The following is a 27389-nucleotide window of genomic DNA, read 5'->3' as shown; positions in this document are numbered from 1 at the left end:
AAAAATAATTATTTACACAACATCAACAAATACACTGTGAATAATTGAAAATGTATATGTAGAATATCATAGTATTTACCTCTTTAGGTTTGCCATCAGGTCCAGTGCAACCTTAAACAATAAAAACAAGCAGCTCACATGTATTTTTCCAAAGATTCACATTATATTTTTCTTTAATATGCAACAGAAAATATGCTTACAGGAGGAGACGCAGACATCAGAGGTTGTACTGAACAAAGTCATTCCCTCTGGGCAGAAGCACCCCTCTCCAAAAGAATTGCAGTTCTTGTTTTGGGGACCTTCTGCATTACATTGCTGAGAGAACTCTTCATTGTATCTAAATAAGAAGTCAGTTAAGAGGTATCATTATTTCAGAAATAGAACAATAATTTATAATTATAAGTCAGTGTAGTACTTTTGTACTGGAGTAGGAGTAGCATCACTTAGTCCCCTTTGGTTCAGGCTGAAATTTGTTACTACTAATAATGACCTGAAATGTCACTAAAACTGATGCAGATTTTTCATCTCATACCACTTTGCATTCAACTTTCAGTTAGTTCAAGACTGATTGTATTTATCCTCCCCAAAGAGATGATGTAATCTGTTCTGTTTGTTTCTCTGTCTGTCTGTTTGTTAGCTGTCCAGCATCCACAGTTTTCAAGATGCGTTTACGTTTTGTGTGACGGTAGATACCAATAACAGCTTTAATTTGGGTGAAAAATCCAGTCAACGTCACATCAAATGTGAAAATCAGTAAAAACTTTATATTCTCCACATTTGTTATGGATAGTCTTCAAACTTCCCAACAACACACTAGGCTTTTGGAGACATGAGTACCTAGGTTAGCTGAGCATTTGACCTTGACCTTTATTGTTAGCGTGAAATCACGAAAAAAATCACACACTGTATGACTATATAGTAAAATCTGAAGTTTTTACAGCTTAAAGAAGTCAGAGAGTTCAGCCAATTCTGCTCCAATCATAAGGGTAAAGATAATAAAATACACCATTTTAGTATGTAATTCTTCAAGGTCAAAGGTGAGACACTGGGGTATTGTTATAAAAATGGGCTGACATCAGGACATTGTAATATAAAAAAGTCATAAAACATCAAAGTTTTAGTATAGGCCTCACTCGCTGTGGGGAATTGCACTTTCTGAGTGCTCTTATTACACGTGTAACTGTACTTTGTGTTTAGTGTTACTTGGGTGCAGTTATGATAATGTAGTGATTACCTTGCATTGCAAGTTTGAACAACAGTTGGCCCACAAGGCTTGTAGACTTTATTGTCTTGGCATTTATATTCTACAAGAAACAAATATGTATTTAAGATGAAAATGGGCAGAAAACATCTAAAACAACATTATGGTTGTTTTCTATTAGAAAAAAACTAAGAAAAAAAGCCCTGTCTTACCACACTCTCCTTTGGTAGCATTTCTCCAGTCTACACATACGGATGCCTCAGCACACATCAAGGCGTATGCCTCAATACTGCTGCATCCCATATGGACAGTCGTGTGGCAAACATCAAACTTACAGGCCTTATAAAATGCTTGTACTCCTACTACAGCGCGGCATTTCTCAAATACCCTTAAAACGCAATATAAAATAAAGAAGGTTACTCCAGTGGTCTCACTGAATGAACTAACATGTTGTGTTTATTTTGTAAATTCGTACTTGCTGTTTAAGATTTCACAAAGTGAGCTATTGACACTGGAACAATTTGTTGATGGAGGTGTAGGAGTTGGAAGCACATGATCGCAGTATGGCTTATCCTTGACAGATACACGCCAATCATATGCCATGTCAGAGCATGACGGAGAAATCTGACCATTTTTCAGTCTGCAGTCATTGTTCGTGTTATTGTCACAGGTACCTTACGAAAAGAAATGTTAATATTATACACATTACAGCCAAACACAGGGACAAACTGACTATCAGCCTGTATATGAGCCTGGCACTCTTTACTAACTGAAACAGTAGCCCATGTATTGATCAAATGGGCTACAAACAACACTGTCACAAGTTCAATAAAACTGCAGCTGCTAATGCAGAAGAGTCTATTTTTTAAATTAGAACATAGACTTATTTCTAGCATTAATTTATTACGATAATATACTAATTTTCCTTTCATGATCATTACTTTAAGACATTCAATTATCAGCTTACCACACTGTCCTTCTGTGTTGCCATAGAAAAGAGTCATTGGCACATCTACGCTGAATAAAAGCCCTTTGAACATCACAACTGCTTCAATTTCTGGGATTGTTAACCGCATCTCAATTCCTTGATTTGTGATGGTCATGTCTTTATTTGTAAATGTTGGGACAAGATTGCCATTGACGTACACCTAAGGAATGTCAGCATTAATTACTATTTGTGAAATATCTCAATTTGGAATGCCACTGCATAATATTTAAATATATTGTAATGTCAGTGCTTTTAAGACACATGTTCTAAGTGATACCCACCTTGTTCACAGTCTTTGCTCCTCTCTCCTGTGTGAGAATAACTGTATAGCTTTTGTAATACACAATAAGGGATTTAGGACAGGTGACAGTTCCAGAGGCATCACAATTTTCATTGTCAATATAAACTGTAAAATTGTGTCGAGGTGTGATCTCTTTAACCAGGACATATGTGCAATTTTTTTGGAAGCTGTAATATTGTCCATCAAATGTCACATAATGAGGATCTCCCCATCCACCGCAAACACCTGCAAATATTAGATTGAGATTGCATCAAAGAAAAAAGTCATTTTGTAATTTACTGTACATGTATAGTAGCTTTGATATGTGGAATGAATTTTAAAAGGGTTTCATTGGAACTTACATTTGCATTCATAGTGGAAACAACAGCCTGTTTTGTCATAAACTTTAACTGGTGTTTGCCCATTCTCACAAACAATGTTTGCTACGTTACATTGCACATGTGTTGTGATGTGTTCACCGTTTTTACATGTTTCTGTGGTGCAGTTGTTTAAACTCCAGGTTTCACCATTCTGATGAGAGCAAAACAGTGCTTTTAGCAATGAATGACACATTAGTTACGTTATATTTTAGCCTCGAAGACACTGATACACACTATAAATCATGTCAGATTTATTACATTTAATATCTGTGTGTCCACAAATGTTGCAGAGGCCTTTTAAAAAAATATTTTGCTGTAAATGTTCAGTACAAATTTTCAGTAGCACTGAGAAACACAGCCAAAGCTATTAGATTGCATAAACTTGGCCTTGTGTCTTATTTCAGCCTAAAAAACTTAGTTAAGGCAGCAGTTGATATCTATGTTTCCATCGTATAAAAAAATAATTAATTTTTTTTCTTCACCAGCTTATTTTAATTCAAATACCTTTCTAGGTGGATTAAGAAAGAAGCAGTCTGGTGAATGGGTTGGAGTGAATGTCGTTGAACCACTTGTAATGTGCATTGTTGTAGTGCCAGAGCTCGATATGGAAGTTGTAGGTGTAGTAGAGTAGCATGGGCTGAGAACCTTTTCAGTACCACATGATAAATTGCAGTATGCAGTGTAACACCAGCCTGCTCCATCAGTCTCATTGTACATGAAGCTACCTATGTGAGAATAAGAGCTGGGTTAGATCAAGAGATTAAAATCAAGATAATAACTGTGGCCCCTTCATGTCGCTGCATAGGGCAAAAAAATAAATTATTCCTCAATTGATGTGGATAAAAAAAAAACCTCTTTTATAAACTCTATAGAAACAGTTTTATGAAAAAAAGAAATTAAGAAAGGAGAAAGTTTAATAACTAAATAAAAACAAGATGATAAAACAGCAACAATTTTTAGGATAGATGCCTGTTTCTGCTGTGGTCTGACATATCGGCTGTAAAAGCAGTGCACATATAACAGAAACATAATATCCAGTCTTTAAATCTGACGTCATTAGCCTTGTCTGGGCCCAAAGTCCGCTGCAGGTCCATAAGTCAAACGATCACTGTGGCATCACTGAGAGTTGAAAAACTGTCTAAATTCTTTCATCTGTAATAAAATGATCAGTGTGGCTACTCTACCAGGTGTAACAATTAAATTTAACATCCAGGCATCCATGAAAACGGAATTTATGACATTTAACGGCGTTAGAAGTTAGCAGGGAGTTAGCTCGCTAGCTTCAATCTAAATACAATATATGATGTTCTGACTGAGGGATTTTGGAAACAAATTAACAGCTCTGCTATCACTTCCGACATAAATGAAGACAGAAAACTAAACAGTAGTGATGTTTGTAGGGTTACTGAAGTTTGGCTAGCTGGTATATAACGATGTGCTACGTGATCGCTAGCGACACAGCTATGTTAGCATAATATAAACAGTGAAGCTGGAGGATTAACGCTAACTTTTTTCCACTCGATAAAAGTTAACGTGAGGATTCTTGATGGTCAGGGACAAATGCAATCGCATGGCAGGATGCTGTAAACAGACCAAACTTCAGTCAGGAGAACAACTGAGATAATTCATCCACAATAGGAGGTTAGTCATTCATATACTGCTGCATGGGCTGGGCTGTAGTTACATCGTAAGGTTTTAAAAACTGAGCTTTAGAATGAATAGCGGTAATAAAAACCGGGAGAGGCCAACAGTGATCACTGACTGTTTTTAGGGGCTTTTTGAGATTAAATAGAACAAGATACAAAGCATTAAAACATGTTAAAAACACAAAAGCCTTATTAAACACAGGGTAGTTTGGGCCCGGAAGCAGAATTCGTCACATCATCACTTAAAGACTGGATTGATTATAGGAACAAAAAACTGATTAAAGGAGCACAACACTTACCAGGGGGAAAGGTATGATCCTGGAATTTACAGTAACAAAAGGTTGTTATGCTGGTTGTTATGGGTTGTTCAGTGGTTGTTGTTCTGGGAGGTGGTGTTATGGTTGTTGTTGTGGGAAGTGTTCCTGTGGTTGTTGTGGGAGATGGTGTTGTGGTTGTTGTTGTCGGAGGTGGTGCTGTGGTTGTTGTGGTAGGCACTGTTCCTGTGGTTGTTGTTGTGGGAGGTGGTGTTCCTGTGGTTGTTGTGGGAGGTGATCCTGAGGTTGTTGTTGTGGGAGGTGGTGTTGTGGTTGTTGTGGGATGTGTTCCTGTGGTTGTTGTTGTGGGTGGTGTTCCTGTGGTTGTTGTTGTGGGAGGTGTTGTTGTTGTTGTTGTGGGAGATGGTGTTGTGGTTGTTGTTGAGTGTGTTGTTGTTGTTGTTGTGTGTGGTGTTCCTGTGGTTGTTGTTGTGGGAGGTGGTGTCGTGGTGTTTGTCGTAGGAGGTGGTGTTCTGGTTGTTGTGGTGGGAGGTGTTGTTGTTGTTGTGGGATGTGTTCCTGTGGTTGTTGTTGTGGGTGGTGTTCCTGTGGTTGTTGTTGTGGGAGGTGTTGTTGTTGTTGTTGTGGGAGATGGTGTTGTGGTTGTTGTTGAGTGTGTTGTTGTTGTGTGTGGTGTTCCTGTGGTTGTTGTTGTGGGAGGTGGTGTTGTGGTTGTTCTTGTGGGAGGTGGTGTTCCTGTGGTTGTTGTGGGAGGTGGTGTTCCTGTGGTTGTTGTTGTGGGAAGTGATCCTGTAGTTGTTGTTGTGTGTGGTGTTCCTGTGGTTGTTGTTGTGGGAGGTGGTGTTGTGGTTGTTGTTGTATGTGGTGTTGCTGTGGTTGTTGTTGTGGAAGGAGGAGCTGTTGTAGTTTTTTCTGTGGTTGTTGTGGTATACTCACAAGTATATTTACAACACTGTGCTCGTATTTCGTAGTCATAACATTTAGAAGGAAAACCTTGGTCTTTGTTATGACAGATAAGCCCATCTTGTTGGGTACACGTTACTTTTTGACCCAACTTTGTCAATGGAATATCTGGGTAATCTTTAGCTCTGCAGTCTATCTTCAGGGGTTTTCTACAAACACTCAGATCCAGGTCAGTAATGCTAGTAATGGATTCATTATCTCCACCATCTGAAGCACTACTGGGATAATTCTTGTTACTCCAGGGTGACCACGTACACTCATAGCAGTTGATAGGTGTAGAGGTTGTTTCTGTGCTTACAGTGGTTGTTGTGGGAGGCGTTGTTGTTGTTCCTGTGGTTGTTGTTGTGGGAGATGGTGTGGTGGTTGTTTTTGTGGGAGGTGGTGTTCCTGTGGTTGTTGTTGTGTGTGGTGTTCCTGTGGTTGTTGTTGTGGGAGGTGGTGTTGTGGTTGTTGTTGTGTGTGGTGTTCCTGTGGTTGTTGTTGTGGGAGGTGTTGTTGTTGTTGTGGGTGGTGGTGTTCCAGTGGTTGTTGTTGTGGGAGGTGTTGTTGTTGTATGTGGTGTTCCTGTGGTTGTTGTTGTGGGAGGTGTTGTTGGAGGTGTTCTTGTGGTTGTTGCTGTGTGTGGTGTTCCTGTGGTTGTTGTTGTTGTGGAAAGTGGTGTTGTGGTTGTTCTTGTGGGAGGTGGTGTTCCTGTGGTTGTTGTTGTGGGAGATGGTGTTGTTGTTGTTGGAGGTGTTGTTGTGGTTGTTGTTGTGTGTGGTGTTCCTGTGGTTGTTGTTGTGGGAGGTGGTGTTGTGGTTGTTGTTGTGTGTGGTGTTCCTGTGGTTGGTGTTGTGGGAGGTGGTGTTGTTGTTGTTGTGGCTGGTGGTGTTCCAGTGGTTGTTGTTGTGGGAGGTGTTGTTGTTGTTGTCGTATGTGGTGTTCCTGTGGTTGTTGTTGTGGGAGGTGGTGTTGTTGTTGTTGTGGGTGGTGGTGTTCCTGTTGTTGTTGTTGTGGGAGGTGTTGTTGTTGTTGTTGTTGTTGGAGGTGTTCTTGTGGTTGTTGCTGTGTGTGGTGTTCCTGTGGTTGTTGTTGTAGAAGGTGTGGAAGGAGGAGTTGTTGTAGTTTTTTCTGTGGTTGTTGTGGTATACTCACAAGTATATTTACAACACTCTGCTCGTATTTCGTAGTCATAACATTTAGAAGGAAAACCTTGGTCTTTGTTATGACAGATAAGCCCATCTTGTTGGGTACACGTTACTTTTTGACCCAACTTTGTCAATGGGATATCTGGGTAATCTTTAGCTCTGCAGTCTATCTTCAGGGGTTTTCTACATACACTCAGATCCAGGTCAGTAATGCTAGTAATGGATTCATTATCTCCACCATCTGAAGCACTACTGGGATAATTCTTGTTACTCCAGGGTGACCACGTACACTCATAGCAGTTGATAGGTGTAGATGTTGTTTCCGTGCTTACGGTGGTTGTTGTGGGAGGTGTTGTTGTTGTTCCTGTGGTTGTTGTTGTGGGAGGTGGTGTTGTGGTTGTTGTTGTGGGAGGTGGTGTTCCTGTGGTTGTTGTTGTGGGAGATGGTGTGGTGGTTGTTGTTGGAGGTGTTCTTGTGGTTGTTGCTGTGTGTGGTGTTCCTGTGGTTGTTGTTGTGGGAGGTGGTGTTGTGCTTGTTGTTGTGGGATGTGGTGTTCCTGTGGTTGTTGTTGTGGGAGGTGGTGATGTGGTTGTTGTTGGAGGTGTTATTGTGGTTGTTGTTGTGTGTGGTGTTCCCGTGGTTGTTGTTGTGGGAGGTGTTGTTGTTGTTGTGGGAGGTGTTGTTGTTGTTGTTGTGGGAGGTGTTCTTGTGGTTGTTGCTGTGTGTGGTGTTCCTGTGGTTGGTGTTGTGGGAGGTGGTGTTGTTGTTGTTGTGGCTGGTGGTGTTCCAGTGGTTGTTGTTGTGGGAGGTGTTGTTGTTGTTGTCGTATGTGGTGTTCCTGTGGTTGTTGTTGTGGGAGGTGGTGTTGTTGTTGTTGTGGGTGGTGGTGTTCCTGTTGTTGTTGTTGTGGGAGGTGTTGTGGTTGTTCTTGTGGGAGGTGGTGTTCCTGTGGTTGTTGTTGTGGGAGATGGTGTTGTGGTTGTTGTGGGATATGTTGCTGTGGTTGTCGATGTTTGTGGTGTTCCTGTGGTTGTTGTTGTTGGAGGTGACCTTGTGGTTGTTCTTGTGAAAGGGTGCACTGTTGGAGATGTCCCATTTTCTTGGGGACCTTTTTTTGATGTTGTTGTGACCACTGTATTTGTAATTATTTTAGGGCTTGTTGTGGTGGGTGTTTTAGTTGTTGTGCCAGCAGTAGTAGTGGAATGTTCTGTAGTTGTTGTGAAAGGTGATCCTGTGGTTGTTGTTGTGGGAGGATGACTGGTTGTTGCTGTGGTTGTTGTTGTGCCTGGTGTTCCTGTGGTTGTTGTTGTGGGAGGTGGTGTGGTGGTTGTTGTTGTGGGAGGTGGTGTTGTGGTTGTTGTTGGAGGTGTTGTTGTTGTTGTTATTGGAGGTGTTGTTGTGGTTGTTGCTGTGTGTGGTGTTCCTGTGGTTGTTGTTGTGGGAGGTGGTGTGGTGGTTGTTGTTGTGGGAGGTGGTGTTGTGGTTGTTGTTGGAGGTGTTATTGTGGTTGTTGTTGTGTGTGGTGTTCCCGTGGTTGTTGTTGTGGGAGGTGTTGTTGTTGTTGTGGGAGGTGGTGTTGTGGTTGTTGTTGTGTGTGGTGTTCCTGTTGTTGTTTTTGTGGGAGGTGACCCTGTGGTTGTTGTTGTTGGAGGTGGTGTTGTGGTTGTTGTTGGAAGTGTTCCTGTGGTTGTTGTTGTGGGAAGTGATCCTGTAGTTGTTGTTGTGTGTGGTGTTCCTGTGGTTGTTGTTGTGGGAGGTGGTGTTCCTGTGGTTGTTGTTGTGGGAGGTGTTGTTGTTGTTGTTGTGGGAGGTGTTCTTGTGGTTGTTGCTGTGTGTGGTGTTCCTGTGGTTGTTGTTGTGGGAGGTGGTGTTGTGGTTGTTGTTGTGGGAGGTGGTGTTCCTGTGGTTGTTGTGGGAGGTGGTGTTCCTGTGGTTGTTGTTGTGGGAGGTGACCCCGTGGTTGTTGCTGTGGAAGGAGGAGTTGTTGTAGTTTTTTCTGTGGTTGTTGTGGTATACTCACAAGTATATTTACAACACTCTGCTCGTATTTCGTAGTCATAACATTTAGAAGGAAAACCTTGGTCTTTGTTATGACAGATAAGCCCATCTTGTTGGGTACACGTTACTTTTTGACCCAACTTTGTCAGTGGGATATCTGGGTAATCTTTAGCTCTGCAGTCTATCTTCAGGGGTTTTCTACATACACTCAGATCCAGGTCAGTAATGCTAGTAATGGATTCATTATCTCCACCATCTGAAGCACTACTGGGATAATTCTTGTTACTCCAGGGTGACCACGTACACTCATAGCAGTTGATAGGTGTAGATGTTGTTTCCGTGCTTACGGTGGTTGTTGTGGGAGGTGTTGTTGTTGTTCCTGTGGTTGTTGTTGTGGGAGGTGGTGTTGTGGTTGTTGTTGTGGGAGGTGGTGTTCCTGTGGTTGTTGTTGTGGGAGATGGTGTGGTGGTTGTTTTTGGAGGTGTTCTTGTGGTTGTTGCTGTGTGTGGTGTTCCTGTGGTTGTTGTTGTGGGAGGTGGTGTTGTGGTTGTTGTTGTGGGATGTGGTGTTCCTGTGGTTGTTGTTGTGGGAGGTGGTGATGTGGTTGTTGTTGTGGGAGGTGTTGTTGTTGTTGTTGTGGGAGGTGTTCTTGTGGTTGTTGCTGTGTGTGGTGTTCCTGTGGTTGTTGTTGTGGGAGGTGGTGTTGTGGTTGTTGTTGTGTGTGGTTTTCCTGTTGTTGTTTTTGTGGGAGGTGACCCTGTGGTTGTTGTTGTGGGAGGTGGTGTTCCTGTGGTTGTTGTTGTTGGAGGTGGTGTTGTGGTTGTTGTTGGAAGTGTTCCTGTGGTTGTTGTTGTGGGAAGTGATCCTGTAGTTGTTGTTGTGTGTGGTGTTCCTGTGGTTGTTGTTGTGGGAGGTGGTGTTCCTGTGGTTGTTGTTGTGGGAGGTGTTGTTGTTGTTGTTGTGGGAGGTGTTCTTGTGGTTGTTGTTGTGGGAGGTGGTGTTGTGGTTGTTGTTGTGGGAGGTGGTGTTCCTGTGGTTGTTGTGGGAGGTGGTGTTCCTGTGGTTGTTGTTGTGGGAGGTGACCCCGTGGTTGTTGCTGTGGAAGGAGGAGTTGTTGTAGTTTTTTCTGTGGTTGTTGTGGTATACTCACAAGTATATTTACAACACTCTGCTCGTATTTCGTAGTCATAACATTTAGAAGGAAAACCTTGGTCTTTGTTATGACAGATAAGCCCATCTTGTTGGGTACACGTTACTTTTTGACCCAACTTTGTCAATGGGATATCTGGGTAATCTTTAGCTCTGCAGTCTATCTTCAGGGGTTTTCTACATACACTCAGATCCAGGTCAGTAATGCTAGTAATGGATTCATTATCTCCACCATCTGAAGCACTACTGGGATAATTCTTGTTACTCCAGGGTGACCACGTACACTCATAGCAGTTGATAGGTGTAGATGTTGTTTCCGTGCTTACGGTGGTTGTTGTGGGAGGTGTTGTTGTTGTTGTGTGAGGTGTTGTTGTTGTGGGAGGTGGTGTTGTGGTTGTTGTTGTGTGTGGTGTTCCTGTTGTTGTTTTTGTGGGAGGTGACCCTGTGGTTATTGTTGTGGGAGGTGGTGTTCCTGTGGTTGTTGTTGTTGGAGGTGGTGTTGTGGTTGTTGTTGGAAGTGTTCCTGTGGTTGTTGTTGTGGGAAGTGATCCTGTAGTTGTTGTTGTGTGTGGTGTTCCTGTGGTTGTTGTTGTGGGAGGTGTTGTTGTTGTTGTGTGAGGTGTTGTTGTTGTTGTTGTGGGAGGTGGTGTTGTGGTTGTTGTTGTGTGTGGTGTTCCTGTTGTTGTTTTTGTGGGAGGTGACCCTGTGGTTGTTGTTGTGGGAGGTGGTGTTCCTGTGGTTGTTGTTGTTGGAGGTGGTGTTGTGGTTGTTGTTGGAAGTGTTCCTGTGGTTGTTGTTGTGGGAAGTGATCCTGTAGTTGTTGTTGTGTGTGGTGTTCCTGTGGTTGTTGTTGTGGGAGGTGTTGTTGTTGTTGTTGTTGTGGGAGGTGTTCTTGTGGTTGTTGCTGTGTGTGGTGTTCCTGTGGTTGTTGTTGTGGGAGGTGGTGTTGTGGTTGTTGTTGTGGGAGGTGGTGTTCCTGTGGTTGTTGTGGGAGGTGGTGTTCCTGTGGTTGTTGTTGTGGGAGGTGACCCCGTGGTTGTTGCTGTGGAAGGAGGAGTTGTTGTAGTTTTTTCTGTGGTTGTTGTGGTATACTCACAAGTATATTTACAACACTCTGCTCGTATTTCGTAGTCATAACATTTAGAAGGAAAACCTTGGTCTTTGTTATGACAGATAAGCCCATCTTGTTGGGTACACGTTACTTTTTGACCCAACTTTGTCAATGGGATATCTGGGTAATCTTTAGCTCTGCAGTCTATCTTCAGGGGTTTTCTACATACACTCAGATCCAGGTCAGTAATGCTAGTAATGGATTCATTATCTCCACCATCTGAAGCACTACTGGGATAATTCTTGTTACTCCAGGGTGACCACGTACACTCATAGCAGTTGATAGGTGTAGATGTTGTTTCCGTGCTTACGGTGGTTGTTGTGGGAGGTGTTGTTGTTGTTGTGTGAGGTGTTGTTGTTGTGGGAGGTGGTGTTGTGGTTGTTGTTGTGTGTGGTGTTCCTGTTGTTGTTTTTGTGGGAGGTGACCCTGTGGTTATTGTTGTGGGAGGTGGTGTTCCTGTGGTTGTTGTTGTTGGAGGTGGTGTTGTGGTTGTTGTTGGAAGTGTTCCTGTGGTTGTTGTTGTGGGAAGTGATCCTGTAGTTGTTGTTGTGTGTGGTGTTCCTGTGGTTGTTGTTGTGGGAGGTGTTGTTGTTGTTGTGTGAGGTGTTGTTGTTGTTGTTGTGGGAGGTGGTGTTGTGGTTGTTGTTGTGTGTGGTGTTCCTGTTGTTGTTTTTGTGGGAGGTGACCCTGTGGTTGTTGTTGTGGGAGGTGGTGTTCCTGTGGTTGTTGTTGTTGGAGGTGGTGTTGTGGTTGTTGTTGGAAGTGTTCCTGTGGTTGTTGTTGTGGGAAGTGATCCTGTAGTTGTTGTTGTGTGTGGTGTTCCTGTGGTTGTTGTTGTGGGAGGTGTTGTTGTTGTTGTTGTTGTGGGAGGTGTTCTTGTGGTTGTTGCTGTGTGTGGTGTTCCTGTGGTTGTTGTTGTGGGAGGTGGTGTTGTGGTTGTTGTTGTGGGAGGTGGTGTTCCTGTGGTTGTTGTGGGAGGTGGTGTTCCTGTGGTTGTTGTTGTGGGAGGTGACCCCGTGGTTGTTGCTGTGGAAGGAGGAGTTGTTGTAGTTTTTTCTGTGGTTGTTGTGGTATACTCACAAGTATATTTACAACACTCTGCTCGTATTTCGTAGTCATAACATTTAGAAGGAAAACCTTGGTCTTTGTTATGACAGATAAGCCCATCTTGTTGGGTACACGTTACTTTTTGACCCAACTTTGTCAATGGGATATCTGGGTAATCTTTAGCTCTGCAGTCTATCTTCAGGGGTTTTCTACATACACTCAGATCCAGGTCAGTAATGCTAGTAATGGATTCATTATCTCCACCATCTGAAGCACTACTGGGATAATTCTTGTTACTCCAGGGTGACCACGTACACTCATAGCAGTTGATAGGTGTAGATGTTGTTTCCGTGCTTACGGTGGTTGTTGTGGGAGGTGTTGTTGTTGTTCCTGTGGTTGTTGTTGTGGGAGGTGGTGTTGTGGTTGTTGTTGTGGGAGGTGGTGTTCCTGTGGTTGTTGTTGTGGGAGATGGTGTGGTGGTTGTTGTTGGAGGTGTTCTTGTGGTTGTTGCTGTGTGTGGTGTTCCTGTGGTTGTTGTTGTGGGAGGTGGTGTTGTGCTTGTTGTTGTGGGATGTGGTGTTCCTGTGGTTGTTGTTGTGGGAGGTGGTGATGTGGTTGTTGTTGGAGGTGTTATTGTGGTTGTTGTTGTGTGTGGTGTTCCCGTGGTTGTTGTTGTGGGAGGTGTTGTTGTTGTTGTGTGAGGTGTTGTTGTTGTTGTTGTGGGAGGTGGTGTTGTGGTTGTTGTTGTGTGTGGTGTTCCTGTTGTTGTTTTTGTGGGAGGTGACCCTGTGGTTGTTGTTGTGGGAGGTGGTGTTCCTGTGGTTGTTGTTGTTGGAGGTGGTGTTGTGGTTGTTGTTGGAAGTGTTCCTGTGGTTGTTGTTGTGGGAAGTGATCCTGTAGTTGTTGTTGTGTGTGGTGTTCCTGTGGTTGTTGTTGTGGGAGGTGTTGTTGTTGTTGTTGTGGGAGGTGTTCTTGTGGTTGTTGATGTGTGTGGTGTTCCTGTGGTTGTTGTTGTGGGAGGTGGTGTTCCTGTGGTTGTTGTTGTGGGAGGTGACCCCGTGGTTGTTGCTGTGGAAGGAGGAGTTGTTGTAGTTTTTTCTGTGGTTGTTGTGGTATACTCACAAGTATATTTACAACACTCTGCTCGTATTTCGTAGTCATAACATTTAGAAGGAAAACCTTGGTCTTTGTTATGACAGATAAGCCCATCTTGTTGGGTACACGTTACTTTTTGACCCAACTTTGTCAATGGGATATCTGGGTAATCTTTAGCTCTGCAGTCTATCTTCAGGGGTTTTCTACATACACTCAGATCCAGGTCAGTAATGCTAGTAATGGATTCATTATCTCCACCATCTGAAGCACTACTGGGATAATTCTTGTTACTCCAGGGTGACCACGTACACTCATAGCAGTTGATAGGTGTAGATGTTGTTTCCGTGCTTACGGTGGTTGTTGTGGGAGGTGTTGTTGTTGTTCCTGTGGTTGTTGTTGTGGGAGGTGGTGTTGTGGTTGTTGTTGTGGGAGGTGGTGTTCCTGTGGTTGTTGTTGTGGGAGATGGTGTGGTGGTTGTTGTTGGAGGTGTTCTTGTGGTTGTTGCTGTGTGTGGTGTTCCTGTGGTTGTTGTTGTGGGAGGTGGTGTTGTGCTTGTTGTTGTGGGATGTGGTGTTCCTGTGGTTGTTGTTGTGGGAGGTGGTGATGTGGTTGTTGTTGGAGGTGTTATTGTGGTTGTTGTTGTGTGTGGTGTTCCCGTGGTTGTTGTTGTGGGAGGTGTTGTTGTTGTTGTGTGAGGTGTTGTTGTTGTTGTTGTGGGAGGTGGTGTTGTGGTTGTTGTTGTGTGTGGTGTTCCTGTTGTTGTTTTTGTGGGAGGTGACCCTGTGGTTGTTGTTGTTGGAGGTGGTGTTGTGGTTGTTGTTGGAGGTGTTCCTGTTGTTGTTGTTGTGGGAAGTGATCCTGTAGTTGTTGTTGTGTGTGGTGTTCGTGTGGTTGTTGTTGTGGGAGGTGGTGGTGTTGTTGTTGTGGGTGGTGGTGTTCCAGTGGTTGTTGTTGTGGGAGGTGTTGTTGTTGTTGTTGTCGTATGTGGTGTTCCTGTGGTTGTTGTTGTGGGAGGTGGTGTTGTGGTTGTTGTTGTGGGAGGTGGTGTTGTGGTTGTTGCTGTGGGAGGTGTTCCTGTGGTTGTTGTTTTAGATCTTGTCGAAGGTTTTGGTGTTGAGAAGGTCAAAATTGTGGTAACAGACTCTGTTGCAATGGTAGTAGTTCTTTCAGATGTTGTTGTGGTTGGACTCTCTGTTGTTTTTACCAGGAGCGTAGAAAAGAAATAGAAGAGTTAGTCGTAGGTTTGTTCTAGCAACAATTAAATCTGCTGATAAGAAATATTCTACTCGTCTATGTCTTACCAGTGGTAGTGAAAGTAAACGGTGTTGTAGGTTTTGTTGTAGTTGTACAGTCACTCATTATTCTACTAATATTTCCATTTACGCCACAACTAGCAGAGAAACAGGTTCCATTTCCATCATGTGTTGCATAGATTATGTCACCTTTGTTGTAATGATTCCCATCATTATCATAACAGCCACATTCATCTTTTGACACACATTTCATGGTTACTTCTTCCAAATAAGGCCGTTCAGGAGGGCAAGTTGGATAGCAGCCTTAAAAATTGAAATTTCACTGTGAATTATTAAAGCTCACACAGAACAGGTACATGCAGTTGCAGGAACCAAAACATGCTAGGTAAGTGTGTTTTATTCTCATGATTCATATAATACTGATGACGGATTTTTAGGCTAATAGTTTTCTTAAGTTGCAGTCCGTTTGGCCTCCCAGGGCCACCGTAAACTTTACCTTTCTGTGTTATGTCTTTTTTATCTGGGTATTATATTTAGAATTGATTGCGTGTGTAGAGTTTAAGTATGTGTTGCTGGTTTTTTTTGAGTGCGCAATACAAGCGTTTTTGTCAGTTGGTGTACAATTTGCTGAGAAGGAATTCACTAATATGAGACAACATGGTTTTAAATCATGCATAGTTTCCCTTGCTCAGTAGAGGATTGTAGTCTGGTGTTGTTTAAAAGTTTGGGTCACAGCAACATTAAATCCTCTGCTCAGATGAATAGCACAGTAGTGATCTTTATTGACAGTGTGGAGAAGGCAAAAAGTGATTGAAAAGTGTATTATCATGAATTAAATTTTTTGTCTGTTTCTCCTTTAGGCATGGCAGCTAAGTCCTGATTGCAACATTCCTCTGTTTATCAGTGATGTATTATGTTGATGTAGGGAAGGAAATGCACAATCAAGAAAGACAATATACATGGGCCAGGAGTAGAGAATGTTTTTGTCTGCAGCTAGATTAGACAGAACATATTGTTTTTAGACATAATTTTGGAATTTTCAAAGAGTGTAGCTGTTTGGGGTTTTTTTTCCAATCATGCTCTGGTTTTTTGTAATGCTTTTACTGCCAACCTTAAACATAAGTCTGCTTACTAACATTTTAACACTGCTTTGTTATTACAGACAAATTTTAAGACAGCTTTTAATTTTTCTGGAGAGTGTGTAAATCAAGGAAAGATAATTTTATGTCTTTAAGGCAGTGGTGGGATTGGAGCAAAACTGAAATCAAAGAATTTTGTCAGCAGTATGCTGTCAACGTCTCTTCGGACTGTGGAGCTACAGGTGTCTGTAGATTTCACAAGAGGTTGAGGTTGGTTTGAGAACCTCAGATTTCCTGGTTTGGAATCATCTGCTGGAGATCTTTTAACAGCAGATAGTGACATCAGGTGAAGCCCAGAGGATCTTTACTCAGATCTATATAGCTCTGAATACTTGGAGGATGAAATGCTGAAATGACTTTTAATTACTTCTGCAGTAGTCTCCCCAGAGTTTCTGAGGAGTTCACCAAGGAGCCGGGGGAGTCTCTAACATTAAAAGAAGTTCATACTGCTTTCCAAAGTATGCAAGGAGGGATGGACTCTCATTCAAATTTTATAAAGCTTCTTGGTCTGATCTTTGTGATGATGTCATGGAGGTTTTTGAGGAGGTCTTCGCAAAAGGATCTTTATCTCAGAGCTGCACGAGAGCTGTTCTAAGATTTTTGTCAGCTGAACGAGTGAATTGGACTAAGACTGAGGCTCTTGCAATAGGAGGTTGGCTTGCTGGGCTCCCGCAACTCCCAGATGATTAGAAATGGAAAAGAGGAGGTTTGAAGTATCAGGGTGTGTACTTGGGAGATGAAGACATTTTATTAAATTGTAATTTGATCTTATGTTCTTATGAAATGCCAATGTTTTAAAAAGGTCTTTTTAATGCTTGGGCCATTTTCAAATGGAAAAGACTGAAACCAACGTCTTTATTGTTTTGGCTTCTAGAAGAAGGGTGGGGAAACTCCAGGCCTCGAGGGCCGGTGTCCTGCAGGTTTTAGATTTGTCCATGATCAAACACAGCTGATTTAAATGGCTAAATTATGTCCTTAACATCTCTTGAAGTTCTCCAGAGGCCTGGTAATGAACTAACCATTTGATTCAGGTGTGTTGACCCAGACATTGGCCCTCAATGCCTGGAGTTCCACACTCCTGCTCTAGAGGAATGCTTGTTTTTTGGTGGAACTGGATTAGCTTTTTTGAAAAGACTGCTCAAGACAAAAGTTCTTAAATTGAGACAAGCTGTGGAGGTGGCCTGTCCAGACCTTCAGAACATGCAAGTTGGAGCGTCTTTGATTGGTCTAAACCAAGCCACATTATGAGGAATATTCTGGATTTTTGGCTTTAAATTTTAGCTTAAGTTGAAAAGGAGATGCGGTTAGATTATTTTCGTGAATTAGAGATTCCTGATGAAAGAGATCCTTTTCCAGGAGTGAGATTAAATATTGATTTTACAGGCGTGACATTACCCCTGCTTATGAATCAGAAAGATGTCGATTTTCACATGCTGAGTGGAAAACTGTTGTATAAAATGTCTGTTCAAGGGTTAAAAAAAAGACAATTGAGTGGAAGGACAGATACTGTGTGGAGAGACAAGTTGGGGAACCTATATGGAGGGTCTTTTATAAACCTCCAGTGAATTTCTGTTTTATTCATTGATGAATATTTTGTCTGATTTTTTCTCTCAGTGGTGTTTTAATAATGTGGTGTGTTCTTTTGTCCATGGTCAATATTGTTTCAACCCTGTCTTTCTGTGATTGTTTTTTCTTTTGTGAAAAAAAACTTGCGATCTCCTCATATTTATTTATTAAGAAATAAATGTGTGGTTAAAATCAAATCTTTCTTTCTTTTAATTCGAATTAATTCAATTTGATTGAATTCAATTCAATTTCAACATTTGCCTCGAGGTGCTTTATTTTTTAAAGTATTGTAAACTAAATACTGTACAATATTTGGTTAATAATAATATTATGATGCCAGTGAGAGCAGCAGCCCCACTCACCAGCTACTGAAATCTTTTGTCTGTAAATTAGCTTAAAGATAGATAAAGGACACTAATACATCTTTTTTTAAGCAGTCGATGAACATTGGGGGCTACATCAAGGCCCAGTATAGAAAAAATAGGAATTATGTTGAACTGTGAATCACTACTGTATAGATACTATAGTAGTGTGAAAATACAGAGTTGGAAATGAGCACAACAGAGCCCCTTTAATCTTTAAGCACATTTACACTAGATTATTGACTTTACTTGAAAGGAGGAAACATGGTCAGTGATGCCTGGCTGTATAATTATGAACCTACAAATGCGCTATCCTTTACTTATAATGCATACCTTCTAATGCTGGAAGTTGATTGTAGCATATTCCAGAGGGATTTCTGCATGTCTTTATCATGTCTTCATCACGTCTGCATGACCTTCCACAGGGCTTATAGTGCCATTCACACTCTCCATCAGGGTTGTAATAATCACAGAATACAGCTAATAAAACAAAAGTAATAAATCATAAATAATAATGAACTTGATTTTATATTAAACTTGATTTGTAAACTCAGCTTATGCTGACAGTTATTATTATACTCTACATTTTTTAAATGTATCTCGTCACAGAAAAAGAAAAAAAGTGCTCACGGCAGATGGTGGGAGTTCTCCATTTCACGCACACTTCTGCCTCATTACAGGCTGCAGCATAAGCTGCTACAGCTGAACAGAAACACTCACAATCTCCTCCCGAATTACAGGCACACGTGTCTCTCACACAGGCATCAAAATATTGTTGGGGATCCACCTTTTTGAAATAAGTAATAGTAAATGTTAGTAAAGACTGACTATAGTCCATGATAGTCTAAACCAGGGGTAGGCAACTCCAGGCCTCGAGTGTCGGTGTCCTGTAGGTTTTAGATCTCACCCTGGGTCAACAAACCTGAATCAAATGATTAGTTCATTACCAGGCCTCTGGAGAACTTCAAGACATGTTGAGGAGGTCATTTAGCCATTTAAATCAGCTGTGTTGGATCAAGGACACATGTAAAACCTGCAGGACACCGGCCCTCGAGGCCTGGAATTGCCTACCCCTGGCCTAAACGTTTACTTACGTTCATAAACACTTACCTTTGAATGGCAGGCAGCAAATACTGTACTTTTGATAATGCTGCAGTGTTTCACTGCCCATGCCTGCCTGTGTGAGTACAGTGTACATGCATCTTTTGGAGTTTGTGCACTTGGGCAACTAGGTGACACTTGCCAGCTGTTTCCGAAAATAAGGGGATCAACCACAACTTCTTTATTTTTGGTAGTGAAATCATTCTTGATATTCCCATCAAAATTTCCACACAGACCACAGACTTTTCCCTAAGAAAAGAATACGTTGATTTGTAATGGAAAATGGAAACTGCATTATATAGAAACAGACATATATATATATATATATATATATATGTATATGTATATATATGTATATGTATATGTACATATATATATATATATATATATATATATATATATATGTGTATGTGTGTGTGTGTGTGTGTGTGTGTGTGTGTGTGTGTGTGTGCTCTCAGACCTTGAATGTAGATCTGAGTTTGACCATGAGGGTTGTCCTCTTATTCCAAATGACAATAAGGCCATTCTTTGCTTCAATGACAAGATATAAACCCACAGTGTGGACTTGATAGGGTATTTCTTCCCCATTGGTTTGTTTGATAACTTTGATATGTTCATCTGAGAGACGAATTTCACTGTTCTATAAAAAATAAAACATGCTTATTAGGAATTGTTAAAAAACAACAATTTGAGCATTTAGGAACATTAATACATATGGAATTGCAACAAAAGCAGACCATATCTCATAATATATACTTTCTAGTTACACACTGTATCTCAATGTACACATGTACCAAAACTTCACTGAGAAATTATGCAACTACAGTACACAGCAAAAGATGAATATTTAATTATTTGGCATGCATAATTTTCCAAAAGCAAAGTAAAACAGGGCTCATATTGAAACACACAGTCCAACGCACTATATTCATGACAATACTGTGTACCCTGTTTCTTTAAAAAAGAAAAAGAAAAGCCATTTTAATTATAATAATTATGAGGCAATAGATAATTATTAATCAATTAATTCTTTTTACATTTTGTAAATGCAATTTGCTCTTATATTTACATACCCCTAAAAGAAGCTTGATGTCAAAGGAGCAGACGCTTTCAGCATTTTCGCAGGGGATGCTCTCAGTCAGTACCTGAAAGGTGCCATTCTCACCTCCACAGTGATCCTGCAAGTTTCTCATGTCAGTATCACAGGACTGATTTAAACAGGTCATAAAGATTAAACTTAACTGTGGACTATACCTGGGTGAAGATGTAGCTACAGCCCCCACTAAAGGCAAATCTTGATTCATCAAAAGTGATATAATTTCCTGCTCCATATATGGTACAGGTTCCACCACAGTCTTGATCTGTACATTCCCATATGCTGCTTTTGCATGTGCTAAGATTTGAAAAAGGAAGTTAAATCTTGTTAAATAACTATCACTAATTCCCAAAAGGTCACAACAAAATGTTTCAGTGATGTGAAAAAACATACTTGGGGACACCTGCAGTTTGAGTATTATGTGTTTTTAAAATGTACTCTTTATTTAAACAGAATGGATTGATAAATGGATAAATCATGAGAAATTGTAAAAAAAACCTCACCATTTATTGCAGTCCACATTAACAGATTCTCCATGTTTATAGTATTCTCCATTATATGGGCAGGGGCAGTCTTCCTGCTTTACACAGCCTCCATTATTATCTGACAGCAGTCCATCAGGACATACACATCCTGAGATACACTGTGTGCTGATCTGTGCAAGATAACAGAAATACATTTCATCAATATGTTTAATAACTGATTTTGCTGATGTAATGTCCATGTATGGCAGTTATGAATCAGCTTCTCAGTCTTACACATTGTTTGTTCACTGTCTGGCAGCTTTTTTGGCACTCAGATCCCTTTTCTCCCGGCTTTGCATTTGAGCAGTTGAGGAAAACCATTGGGCTTGTGCATGCTGAGAACAATGACAGTGTGTTTAAATGGACACCACTGTATACTTGTATTTACTAATACTTTGATTTGACGAACAGAGTAATTTATTCCTACTTTCAATCATTTGTTTTCCTGAACAACTTAATTGTCCACCATGGCAGGAGCTGAAACATAAATGAAGATAGGCAAGACAAAGAAAAGAGATGTATTGTATCAGTTCAATGAAATGACAAGCTATCAATTTCAGTTGCGTATATTCAGGGTAAACGTTCCTGCGACAACTTCATCTGGTGATACTTGGAAATGTCACAAGCTGAACCGCATCAGTGAAGCAAGAAAGTTCTTTGATATAATGAAACTTGAATTTGCCAGAATTTTAACTTCTTTGCACATTTGCAAAGGCCCAGACATTTACACTTGCTGAATGATGAGTGACTTGTTTTGTAACAGGGTTAAAAAACAAAAAAGCCACACACCCCTGCCCTACCCCCACCTAAAAATAGCTATCATTTAAAACTTCCAAAGTGAACACTGTTTCCTTTCATCTCAAACAGTGTTCTTTCCTAACCCTTCTGGTCTGTTTGTATTCATTTTTTGCATTACTGCCATCTTTTGGTCGCAGTTGGCTAGCATGCTTGTTTTGAATCACATTGGATTGTGTGGCTTGTCTCCATTTTCCGAGTGTCTTGGACATGCCATGTGGCATATGTTTGTCATCCTGAGTGGCCAGAAGCTTTTGTTTGGTTGTTTTGTTTTTATATACTATGATTCATTACTGTAGATTAAATAGAGTATGAAACGTCCAAAATGTGTTCAACCTTAAACATCTATAGGAGTAATGTTACTCCAGTCAACATGGATGGGACATATTTTGCAGAATAACTACTTGTATTTTGATACTTTATGTATAATAATTTGCCAATAATACAGTTTTATTTTGCATCTCACACTAATATTAATAACTGTCAGGAATATTTTAAATCATGCTCAAATGCTTGTTTGTTTTTAGGACCCCTAAGACTAGCTACTGTACAACAAAAACTTTGCTTCACCCCATCAAAACCAACATGTTTGCATTGCTATGCCTCAATGTCAACTTGAAATGATGTTAGATCCACTTGGATACATTGGTTACTAGTAGCTGGTTTCAGAGTATCAAATCTCTTGCCCCATGAAAAATGGACATGGTGAAAAAAATTGCCAGACTAAAGATAGAAATGTAACAAGCTGATAGTTTTTGTCACATATATTCTCCACAATTTCAATAAACTTTAAGCAGACTTTTGTAGGGCAAAGTACAATCAACAAATCACATACTCTTTTACAAGTATAAAGCCACCATAAAAAATTCCTGGTAAGCACAAGTGCAGTACTTTACAGCATACTACATTACTGGTGTTGTCTCTTCCCTTCTTCTTATCTACTTTATGTTAACCATCACCCATCCTCAAACTACAAAATAAATACAAATATAACTAGTAATATAACTTAAAAAATTTATTAAAATACAGAATATACTGAAAAACGTACCAAATCTGTCCATTACTGAGTGTAGTAACCTGCCCAGGATGTACCACTGTGTCTCCAGCGTAACAGGAACATTGTGAGGGCAACACACACTCACTCTTCTCATTTAGATAAGTTCCTTCAGCACAGCCACAACCATCAAGTGCAGTAAAATCAACCCCACATGTTAAATCTGACTGACTAAGAGAGCGACAGGTGCGACCACAGCTTGTCATTTGGTAGTCATACACAAAAGTAGGTGGACAGTCATTTGTGTATTTCTCTGTTGGAAGAAAAAAGGGACCACTTACAGTTTAAACGGAGACAAATTTAATTCATTGTAGTAGATGATTTGGTTTAAACTTACGACATGTATTGTTCCTCCATCCAGTCAATAATACGCCTTCAATAGCACATGCATGAACATAGGCAGATAAAGCAGCACACAAGCAATCCTCGCTTTTTTCACAGGCACAGGTGTCATAAATACAATTCTGCAAAGAGAAACAGCAAAAAGCTTAATCATCAGTTAAAGCTAATAAATAATTAAAATAAAAATATATACACATGATTACAAAAATGAAGAAATCCCCGCTTACAAGTTTATACGCTTCTGGGCGTATCACAGGATGGCACAGTGAAAAAACACCTTTTGAGTCTGACAGCTGGGAGCACCAGTATTTGGCATATTTCTCTACAGAAAGAAACAGGTTTATTTAAAAAGTGATAAGACATCAACAAAAAATAGAGCTTGATGTCTGTGACCTACCCTTTTCTGTACTCAAACTGCAGGGGTCCCCAAGTATATTTGTCACATCAGGGCAATTTGGCTTGGTTTTCCATGTGTTGGCAAATGTCCAAGCTGTTTTTTCAATTATACCGTTGGTTGTTTTGAAGTCCTGGGATCCATCGTTATCAAAATCTCCACAAAGACCTGGATAAAGATGATCATGGTCTAATATAACAACAATCTTTACACTAAACTTCATTCCAAAACCAGTCAAAATCCAAACCCACCGATGAGATTTCCTTTATTAGATACACTGGCTTTGATGTGGACCTGCATAACAGGTGTGAGCTGAATCTCAACATCAAGCCCGTAGGTGGTTTGGAGTACAAGAAAGAATGTAGATGGGTGGAAAATTGTGATATCATCTGTGAAGGAAATAGATATTATATATATATATATATATATATATATATAAATATACACACACACACACACACACACACACACACACACACACACACACACACACACACACACACAGAGATATATATTTCACATTAAACGATGAGACTCATTTAAATGTTGGGATTTCATTCCCTAAAAGACAAACAAATGCTCACCCAAAAAGAGAGGAAGCTGAGAGAGCAGTGTGTTGTAAAAGACCTGCCCACTGGCTTCAACTTTAACCATCTATAGGGGAAATTATATTACTATATCAGAAAAGCCATCTGAACCATTGGAAAACAAATAAACTGGATTAACATATACAAATATTTTACCACATGATTTGACAGTAGTAGTGTGATTGAAGCCAGGCAAGTTGATTTGTCAGATTTTTCACATTTAACCAAGTCGCCTTGAAGACTGAAAGTCCCATTGATTTCCTAAAATAAAAAAGTCAAAAATGCACTTAATTACACATGTAGTTTACATGTATTATATTACTTTGTTTGGGAATAATAACAAAAAGAAACAAAAAACCCCAAAACAAAAGTATTTGCTGTTTCACCTCACCTTCGTCAGAACATAAGAACATTCTCCGTGGAACATATATGTTTTATCGTCATAGGTGGTGATGTGAGAGCCACCCAGGATGGAACAAACACCAGGACAGTCTTTAAAATTACAGATCCACTCACCATTTATGCAGGTGCTGTTAAACAGAGGTCCGTCAGTTCATCTTCATAAACCAGTGTGAATATAGACATGAAGTTATAAATGATGCAGTTACCAGTTCTTGCATGGCCCGGAGTAGGATTGCCCTGGTTGGTATATTTCTCCATTATGCAGGCAGCTGCAGTTGTCAACAGTGACACACCCAGTATGTGTGACATCATCCAAGACCGTCCCTTTGGAAACAGATAGTTTTATGATAATACACAAAATCACCATTAGGTCTGATGGGTATGTCATCGGCACATTTTTAGCCCCCGAATGTTCCTATTTTTGAACATAGACGTCCTCACTTTCCCAATGGGCTAAAAAGACCTAAGAAGAATTTTTCTTAGATTTCACTGTGGTAAATGTTGCAACCCAGGATGGCAACATTTGATCAAATATTATCCAATTATCTTCACAAATACACTAAAGAGTGTCAAAGGGAAAAATAACACATTTAAAGAATAAAAGTGATAACCTAAGAATTATAATAGTGAATACATACTAGCCCCAATTTAAAAGAAAGAAAGAATATTATCCACTAGAAGCTACAAAACTTACCAAATGGACAGAAACATCCATCAACGCAGTGTTCACTACACACTTGGTTGGTGCCCTGGTTTTTGCAAGTGTCCATGCAGGGATTACCACATTCCTTATACTCCAGGTTGAAGGGGCATGATTTTCCTTTTAAGCACACAAAAGTTAGAATTAAAATTAATAAACAAGTAATTGTGATGTTAGTACAGTGAAAACAACAAATCCCCTTGTTTATGTTCTTACCACAGAAATTTGGGTTCTTCCACTGCCCTGGTGTCCCGCCTGCATGAGCACACTGACGGGAGTACTCTGACATGGTCGCACACACACAAGACGTATCATTGCTGTCACAGGAGCACAGATCTTCCTTACAGGCATTAATGAAGGACTCGGTGTCAATCAGGCCTTGACAACTGTCAAATGCACTTTCAGTCTGCAGTTTCTGGCAGAGGTCTTCCTGTTGGTCAAAGATTATTATGCATTTAATATTATGCATTTAAATATATGTAAGACACTTCAAAGCAAATATATTTTAACATACCGGAACTTCACATGACTCTTTGGCTTGAGAGGACGTGGTCTCACAATTGTCATACAGACCACTGATTTTCCACTTGTACCCATATTCGTCAATACTGTAAGAAGCCCCTGTATCTAATGGGAAATTATGTTTTAGCAAGTGTGAACACGGAATTGGATTGTAGTCTTTTTCAAGCTTTAGGATTTAGTTCTTACCTGAATTTGTGAACTCATTATTCAGTTCATTGAAGTCACCACACAGACCACACGTTTGATTTCTGAATTTTGCATCCAGTTCAACCTTAAAACCATTTCAAAAATTAGATATGAATTGCAGAAAATGCAGAAATGAAATCTACAATTACTATTTGAATAATACAGGGCAGTGAAGAATACGCTGGTAAAGCTGTTTTTTACCTGTGCTAAAGGTAATATTAATTAAAAAAAACTGACCATTTCTGTTGCAATACACGACACACACACACACACACACACACACACACACGTGCACACACACACACACAGTGTGTTTAAATCATGTAGCACACTTTGGTAGTTATTTGTTTACAGTAATATACAGTTTATTTACTAAAATCTGCAGTATATGAGATTTATTTGTATCAAGCACAAAATCCACATAGCTTTCTTTAGTAATTATAATCAGCATAATTTATTTATTATAGATTACTTCAGAAACATTAGTGACGTCAAACACAGTAGGTAAAAAGCATACCCAGAGGGAGTCTTCTTGATTCCACATTAAGACCAATCCCAGCTTTGCCTGAACTTTAACATAGGATGCAATGCTTTCTACTGAAATGCCACCGCGACTGAAGGGTATTTCAGCACTATATGGAATAAAAAAAATCATCATAGTTAGATTAAATATTAGCCGTCCATTAAAACAGTGCATCAGCTGTCAATGAAAAATCACATTTGTAAGACAGACTCACAGTTCATTGTTGATTTTGATGAATCCATTAGCTAATTCCACAACTTCACCATCCAGTTTCATTGTGACTTTCTTGATGGTGGTAACCTCATCTGACTCCTGTCGCTGGAGCTCAATGTTGAAACTGTTGTAATCTGCCTTACACTGGGATGCAAAGATGTAGCTGCAAGTGGATGGAAGCCTGAACAAATCCCCATCAAATGTCTTAAAGTGGTAGTTTCCCCATGTGCTGCAGAACTGGTTGTTGTGAGATGGGCTCACTACTATTTTGAAAGAAAATAAGTCATTACACTAGTGTAATGGTTAATCATTTATTTATTCATTGCGTTATTTTGTCTCTGAATTTTTTTTTACCTGTAATTACTGGCATTTTTCCAGTGTTTTGAACCGTGACTTAAAAAGAAGAAAAAGAAAATAACATTTATAACACCTACATATCGTCATTATGTCAGAAGACAAATATGACTTGTACTTGAGTTCTGTTCATCTTAATGTAACACAAAACAGAAGAAAAAAAAAAGCAGAAATAATTAAAGTTTCATCTTCACACAGTCATGTATCCCACTCTCATTGTGTTACAATAGTCTACATACCAATGGTGGCTGCTGATAGGCCAAGGCAAAGGCTGAGCCATGGTATCACCCATTCTAGCTGCATGCTGACTGACCTCATGGCTTTGAGCAATCCCTGTCCAGAGAGAGGGAAAGGTGCACCAACTGATACCTCGCTGAAAGGGCCGTGTAATATAGTTCATTTGATATTTGCAGTTTAGGAGGAGCAGAAGATGCATCCTGGGTGTTGACCTTTTTGTCTACATTAAAATCACACCCGTGAAGTGTCTTATAACAACATTTCATCTTCATCTGTTTGAGTCATGATATATTTTGTCACTACCTCTCTCATGCTCTATACCGCAGTTTTAATGGTTATCTTGGATAAACATCAACATTATGAAGAAAAATATTTTAAAATGAACTGCCATACAGTTTGTTTGTTTTTATTTATTTTAATTATGGAACACTTTCAGGTCAGATTTTCATGAGAACAACACATTGTCAAACAAGGATTGCATGCTTTTTTCACGTCATTGTCAGAAAGACCAGCCCAGAGAATTTGAACTGTGGGTTGGCCTCCGTATCTTTCACTGACATAAGTAAATTTGCTGATGTAAAATACATCTATGAATCACTGAATCATACTTTGAGTAAACATTTGTCAAAGACGTGTAGATATGAAAGGGTTTACACACTAAGACTGTCTGCTTTGTCTTACCAGGTAACTTTATTCACATTTAAGTTAAGATTTAACCACATGATAGGATGTATATGTAATCAGCATAAGTAGCTTTGGATTAACATACAGCAAAAGCT

General features: G+C 40.2%; 1 protein-coding gene across 1 annotated transcript in view; it reads right to left on the bottom strand.

Annotated features, from left to right (window-relative positions):
* Positions 1-26691, bottom strand: part of LOC134631819 (mucin-2-like) — a 30289-nt gene extending 3598 nt beyond the window's left edge. The window contains exons 1-45 of the mRNA XM_065471499.1: positions 26613-26691; positions 26021-26282; positions 25801-25915; positions 25284-25368; positions 25090-25202; positions 24792-25005; positions 24570-24695; positions 24082-24199; positions 23865-24003; positions 23630-23734; positions 23471-23540; positions 23138-23275; positions 22890-23054; positions 22720-22814; positions 22488-22614; positions 22145-22403; positions 20729-20778; positions 20536-20636; positions 20281-20432; positions 19936-20074; positions 19755-19859; positions 19142-19321; positions 18691-18930; positions 18211-18367; positions 17914-18060; positions 14555-14816; positions 14343-14456; positions 13766-14253; positions 13221-13644; positions 12724-13164; positions 12195-12461; positions 11429-11940; positions 11037-11337; positions 10021-10328; positions 8379-9357; positions 5989-7922; positions 3354-3574; positions 2832-3000; positions 2471-2715; positions 2169-2349; positions 1677-1875; positions 1414-1589; positions 1235-1304; positions 201-337; positions 80-111 (exon numbers count right to left, since the gene is read on the bottom strand). Of these exons, the coding sequence (XP_065327571.1) occupies positions 80-111; positions 201-337; positions 1235-1304; positions 1414-1589; positions 1677-1875; positions 2169-2349; positions 2471-2715; positions 2832-3000; positions 3354-3574; positions 5989-7922; positions 8379-9357; positions 10021-10328; positions 11037-11337; positions 11429-11940; positions 12195-12461; positions 12724-13164; positions 13221-13644; positions 13766-14253; positions 14343-14456; positions 14555-14816; positions 17914-18060; positions 18211-18367; positions 18691-18930; positions 19142-19321; positions 19755-19859; positions 19936-20074; positions 20281-20432; positions 20536-20636; positions 20729-20778; positions 22145-22403; positions 22488-22614; positions 22720-22814; positions 22890-23054; positions 23138-23275; positions 23471-23540; positions 23630-23734; positions 23865-24003; positions 24082-24199; positions 24570-24695; positions 24792-25005; positions 25090-25202; positions 25284-25368; positions 25801-25915; positions 26021-26282; positions 26613-26691 (10941 nt within the window). The remainder of the gene's footprint in view (positions 1-79; positions 112-200; positions 338-1234; positions 1305-1413; positions 1590-1676; positions 1876-2168; positions 2350-2470; positions 2716-2831; positions 3001-3353; positions 3575-5988; positions 7923-8378; positions 9358-10020; positions 10329-11036; positions 11338-11428; positions 11941-12194; positions 12462-12723; positions 13165-13220; positions 13645-13765; positions 14254-14342; positions 14457-14554; positions 14817-17913; positions 18061-18210; positions 18368-18690; positions 18931-19141; positions 19322-19754; positions 19860-19935; positions 20075-20280; positions 20433-20535; positions 20637-20728; positions 20779-22144; positions 22404-22487; positions 22615-22719; positions 22815-22889; positions 23055-23137; positions 23276-23470; positions 23541-23629; positions 23735-23864; positions 24004-24081; positions 24200-24569; positions 24696-24791; positions 25006-25089; positions 25203-25283; positions 25369-25800; positions 25916-26020; positions 26283-26612) is intronic.
* Positions 26692-27389: the final 698 nt, after the last annotated feature.

The sequence above is a fragment of the Pelmatolapia mariae genome, linkage group LG7, assembly GCF_036321145.2.
Source record: "Pelmatolapia mariae isolate MD_Pm_ZW linkage group LG7, Pm_UMD_F_2, whole genome shotgun sequence".
In the NCBI taxonomy this organism is placed as follows: domain Eukaryota; kingdom Metazoa; phylum Chordata; class Actinopteri; order Cichliformes; family Cichlidae; genus Pelmatolapia; species Pelmatolapia mariae.
This window is presented reverse-complemented; position numbering and strand designations above follow the sequence as displayed.